The sequence below is a fragment of the Salvia splendens genome, chromosome 15 (genome assembly GCF_004379255.2).
Source record: "Salvia splendens isolate huo1 chromosome 15, SspV2, whole genome shotgun sequence".
Lineage (NCBI taxonomy): Eukaryota > Viridiplantae > Streptophyta > Magnoliopsida > Lamiales > Lamiaceae > Salvia > Salvia splendens.
The window spans coordinates 14,873,965-14,879,871 of record NC_056046.1 but is presented as its reverse complement, the minus strand read 5'-3'; the positions used below and the strand labels follow the sequence as shown (position 1 = coordinate 14,879,871).

The 5,907-nt window shown below is 36.9% G+C and overlaps 1 protein-coding gene across 1 annotated transcript; it reads right to left on the bottom strand.

Annotated features, from left to right (window-relative positions):
• Nucleotides 1-692: 692 nt before the first annotated feature.
• Nucleotides 693-1,442, bottom strand: LOC121767347 (brassinosteroid-responsive RING protein 1-like). The gene has a single exon (XM_042163601.1). The coding sequence runs from the start codon at nt 1,293-1,295 to the stop codon at nt 810-812; it is 486 nt and encodes a 161-aa protein (XP_042019535.1). The 5' UTR covers nt 1,296-1,442; the 3' UTR covers nt 693-809.
• Nucleotides 1,443-5,907: the final 4,465 nt, after the last annotated feature.

Sequence of the window (5,907 nt, the reverse complement as noted above, 5' to 3'; positions counted from 1 at the left end):
GAGTTAGTGGAAGGTGAAACCTACTTACCATTTATGGTAAAAATGAAGTGTGACTCTTAATTGGGGACGCACCGAAATGGAAAAGTATGACTCTTAATCGGAGACGGAGGAAGTAAATGATAGCTACTCGAGAGTGCAGTCTTTTTTGTATGTAGCCCACAAATCATTTAAAGTGTAGTAGTTGAAGGACACGGATTAGCTATTACCTAAAAATGTTCATAGATCAATTATATCCGGTTAGAGTCTCCAAATATAAACTATTCCAGAGTTTTATTAATTTATTAATTTACGTAGTACAAGAACAAATCACTTTAGAAGATTTAATCCGTAGTAAGAAATTCAATAGAAAAATTGAATTATTCTTAAAGTGGAACTAATTGTTTCACCGAGGATTGTCCAAACCTCTAGCTTTTTGAATAAAAAAGGCAAAAAGAGATGTGCATTGCATCCATTATAATTCAAGTATAATTAAAATTAATGAAGTATAAGTAATATCCGAATAAGATCTGAGTAAGATAACACAAGACGAGTAAACAAGACAAAATAAGAAACCCACAGCTTAATAAAAGCACCAACAATATGATTATTTTTTAAGCGACAACTTCACCAACCTTAGCGTCAGTGTAGTGTAGCAACAGACAATAAACTGCGCTTAATAAAAAACAATTAAAATAATAATAAGTGGAAAACAATTTGGTTTACTCATCTCCTTTTGATTCATCATCTTGCTTCGTAGGGAGTAATATTTACATTTTTTACAAAGGGATAATAAGATAGAGAGAGAGAGAGAGCGAAATCTACAAAAAGCGCTACAAATCGGAGGAAATAGGCAAATATTCACCGTAGAGATCGGAAATGCCGGAGGCGAGCCAGAGCTTCTCGTTGAAGGCGGCCTGCATCTCCTCGGGGACGAATTGCGTGCGGCAGAGCGGGCAGGTCTTCTGATCGTGGTCCATCCATCGGTCGAGGCAGCTCCGGTGGAATATGTGCCGGCAATTCACCAGCCGCCGGATCTCATCCTCGCCGTCGAATTCGTACAAGCAGACCGCGCAGCTCTCCGGCGGCGCCGCCAAATCGGAGAATTTCACCACCGGGAGGAGCTCGCGGATGAGCGCCGCCGAGACGGAGCGCGGCTCGTGGTGGCGATACGACGCCGCTGCGGGTTCGAGGAAATCGGCGAAGCCAAGGATGGAGAGAAGAGCGTGTGTGAATTTTCGGAAGAAGCCGAGGATTGTGAGAAGGGAGACGAGCAATTTGGGGAGGAAAAGGTCCGTGTATCCTACTGGAAAGCCCATCTATGCGGAAACGTGAAATTGGTGGAGTGTGAATTTTGGTTATATGGGAGAGATGGATGGAAAGAGGAGAAGGGATTAAATAGAAAAGGAAAGGGAGAAACTGAGTAATCACGTTAACGTGCGTCTAATTGGCCGACACCTGTGAAAGCGCTATTGAAAATAAACTGACACAACTAATTACTTTTATTTGCACTGAAAATTATACGCATACTCCCTCGAACTTCATCGTGTCTACGTATTTCTTAGAGCATCGGTAATGCACTGGGCCGGGCCGCAAATCGTGAGTCCCGGCCCGTCACAAGCGTTAATCGGAGGGGAGTCACGGCCCAGGCCGGTCCCGCAGCCTGGCCTGGCCAGCGTTAATCGGGGACGGGCCGCATCCCGCGAGTCCTGGCCCAGCGTTACATGCTCTTCGGGCCGGGCCGCAAGTCCCCAAAAATTATTTTTTTTTTCTTCGATTTTTTAGCTATAAATACGAGACTTGTTTGCATCATTCTTACGTGCATTATCCATTTCAATCCTCTATTATACACTTTGTTTCGGCGTCAATGGATTGGTTCAACGGCGATGAACGTCAGATGGACGGGTTCGTTAACTCGAACAATTGGTACATGCCGGCGTCGCCACCATAGCAGCCGACGCCTAGTCCGGGAGTCGGTAGCAACGTCGACGTAACATCGCCGGTCAACACCGAAGAGTTCGAGATCAGTGAGATGGAGCCCGCTCAAGGGCGGGGCAAGGGCAAGGTCGGCGAGGAGGATGGGCCGAAGAAGTACAGTCCGCAAGAGACAATGTGGCTTGCGAAAAACTACATCGACGTCGCCGAGGATCCTATAATCGGCAACCAGTAGTCCGGCAAGGTTTTCTGGGAGCGGATTGCTGAGAGGTATAACGCTGGGCGTCCTAAAGGGTTGATCGAGTGTAGCTACGTGAAGCTGCGCAAGCATTGGGGTCGGGTCCAGGCGGATATGAGAAAGTGGAATGGAAAGTGGGCCAACGTAGTCCGGATGTGGCCGAGCGGGCACAGCGAGGCGGACCTCGTCGAGAAGGCGAAGGAGACGTTCTTCGCTGACGGGAAGAAGGCCTTCAAGTACTTCGACGGTTGGAAGCTCGTCGAGAAGAGCCCGAAGTTCACCAGCGGTGCCGAGCCGACGGCAGCTGGGGCGGCGAAGAGAACCAAAGTTTCCGCCTCCGGAAACTACTCTTCTAGCGAAGGAGGTCCGACGATCGACCTCAACGTGACGGACGACGTCTTCGGCTCCTCTCCTAGCATTCAGAGTCGCCCGATGGGAACAAAGGTGGCAAAGAGGAAAGCAAAGGGGAAGGCAACTGCGAGCAACTCCGCCATGGTGCCACCGCCGATCAATCCGTCTCTGGATAAGATGTCCGACTCTTTGTCGGAGATGAGTATTACATCGCGGATGAGCCAGCTGACGGAGTTGACATCGAGGGTTACCTCGACGATGTCGGAGTTCGATCTCGAGTTGCACCGTGAGAAGATCGCCTACCTTCGCGCCCAAATGAAGAAGTAGTAGTTGTGGCCCGGGTTTCTAGTATTTTTAATTTGCTTCGTCTAGGAAATGTAATGTTAATTTCTAATGAACAATAACAATGCATTTTCCCGGTTTCAATTGTTCAATGAATTGCATTTACGAGTTATATATGTTGAAGTTGTGAATAATGTCATTTATTAGTTGCGGCCCGGGTTGTGGCCTGCAGAGTAAGAGCAGTTGGGGCCTGGGCCGCAACTGTAGAGGAATGATGATGTGGAGGGAACTTGGGGCCTAAAACCGAGCCGGGGTTATTGATGCCCTTAGCCATCGAAATATACATAGCATAAAAATGAATGATTTTATCAATTTCGTCACTCATTATTTTACGAAGTGATAACTTATACTACTCCGTCCGTTCTACAATAGTAGAGTCATTTTACCATTTTAGTACGTTTCATAGTAGTGAGGTCATTTCTCTTTTTAGTAAAAGTTAGCATATTTCTCCTCACTTACTTGACTCTCTCTACTTTATTCTTTCTTCATCTCTCTACCTTTATCATTTCGTATTTTATTTTTTCTTTACTTAACATAATTTTTTTAATCTCCGTGTCAGAAAGAAATGCATCCACTAATATGGAATAGATGGAGTAGTATACCAGTATTAACTACAAAAGTACAAAAGTAAAGGTAAATCTAACTTGAAATTGTAAACTATGCCCATTTTATTAATTATATTTATATCAGTAATAAACTATTATAGTTAATTTCGTATAAAAATGATTTTCGATCTTAATGTTGATGCGGCTTGCCAAAATCCACAATGACCATGTTTGGTTGTCAGGATTCTGTCTGGCAAAGTAATTTGATTCCTTAAATTTTAAATTCCGGTGTTTGTTTCCCTTTTTAATCAAACTGGGAAAGTAATCAAAATCCTGAAACAAGGAAAGTTTGTACAACTTTTCAGGATTCTGAATCCTAACTTTTCTTAGTTATTCTTCTTACATATTTAATGCAATATAGTATAATTTTATTATTATTATTATTATTATTATTAATATTATTATTATTATTATTATTATTATTATTATTATTATTATCATCATCATCATCATCATCATCATCATCATCATCATCATCATCATCATCATCATCATCATCATCATCATCATCATCATCATCATTAGCATCAACATCATCATCATCATCATTATTATTTATTTATAATATTTTAAAAATAATTTAAAAGTATAAACCATACTTAATTTCAGGGTAATAAATAACTATAATTCAAATTATCATAATTATAACTATATTATTAATATTTATATTTAATTTTTATTATCATAATAATAATAATTTATTAAATAATTAAATATAATTATAATTATATAATAATATAATAATTATTACTTTATAAATTAGTAATTAACAATAAAATTGTAGTAAAATTTTAAATTATAAAATTTATTCAATTAAAAATTTAGTAAATATGATAATAATAATAATAATAATAATAATAATCTTATTTATTATTATATTATTATATATTATGATGTATAATCCATATTTAAACTATCCATCGTAATAATAAATAAAATAATATAATTATTATCATTTGTAATTAATAATTTATTAAATAATATGTATTATTATTTTTATAAATAAAAAATGATAAGTATATTTTTAGTTTAGTGTTTAAATCAAATATAAACTTTAAAATCTTGATATTTTCCAAACAAGGGAAAGTAAAGTTATTAGGAATCATATTCCAGGGATTCATTTTCCCAGAAATCATTTTCCTTGCCAACTTTACATTCCCGCCAACCAAACATGGTCAATATATTTTTACTAAGTTGCACGAAGTGAAATGACGTTTTATGCAGGAATAATTAAAAAAATCATCACTCAAATGCCAAACATTTCACGACAAAATTTCATTTATATCAAAACACAAACTAAACTCAAATTTACAGAATTTAAGCTATCTCGAACAAAGATGAAGCCGAAGGGGGCATGAATTAGCTGTGGTATACTGGTATTTAAGCTTCAATAGTATATATAATTGTGTTCGTACTTAAATGACAAAATGAGATATCATATCACAAATTGAGATAGTATAAATAAGAAACATTTTCAGTCTTTAGATTATATAGATACACGGTGAATTCATCAATTTACCGAATAATTCACGATCATGGGTTTAAATTCACGAGTGACGATTTTTTATGAAACCATCATCTTTCATAGAAAATTCGTACGTAATTTATTACTCCGTATATATACTATATGTTGTAAGCATGTGTATTGTACATATAAAGATATTCATACCGTATTAAGTGACATAAAGACATGCAAGATGGATCTCTAATGATTGAATCATAGCATAATTAATATATATATAACTATGTATTTTATGTCTCCTGTATATATATACTTCATCCATCCCATAAAAATATATGCACTTTTCATTTCCGTCAATCCCATAAAAACATAGGCATTTCCATTTATGGAAAATTGTCCCCAACTTATTACCCATATACATTAATTTATTTACAACTTATATCACTATGACGAATAAAAATTTGATGGTCCTTCCAACTCATTACAACTCATTAAACACCAATAATGTGTGAGTCATACTATCCACTAACATTACTTTAACTACTTTTCTTTTTTTCTCTCTTACTTTACCAATTGTGCATTAATTCACGTGTCATTTCAAATGCACATATTTTTATGATACGGATGAAGTATAAAATATAATCTGAAATGAATAATTTGGAAATAAACACACAACAAATCAATATGAAATAAATTAGCAATCAGACCATTCAAAGAAGATGTAAGAAGATACTCGGTCAAGATTACCTTTTATGCTAAAGAAATGTATGATGCTTTTATTATCATGATCGCATTAGATTATTCAACAATATTTTGGTTTTATAACAAATTAAATTTTTCCCACAGGCAAAAGATAAACAAAAAGGGGGAAATGGCATGAGCTAGTCCATTCTAAGAAGAAAGAGACTGGGAAAAATTAAAAGAAAGCAAGAATAAAAAGGAGTAGCAAATAATTGTTGAGTAGCAATCATGGTGTGCAAGAACCAAAAGAGAGAAAA

Coding starts and splice junctions, on each gene's coding strand:
- LOC121767347 (XM_042163601.1), bottom strand. CDS start 1,295: ATGGGCTTTCCAGTAGGATACACGGACCTTTTCCTCCCCAAATTGCTC.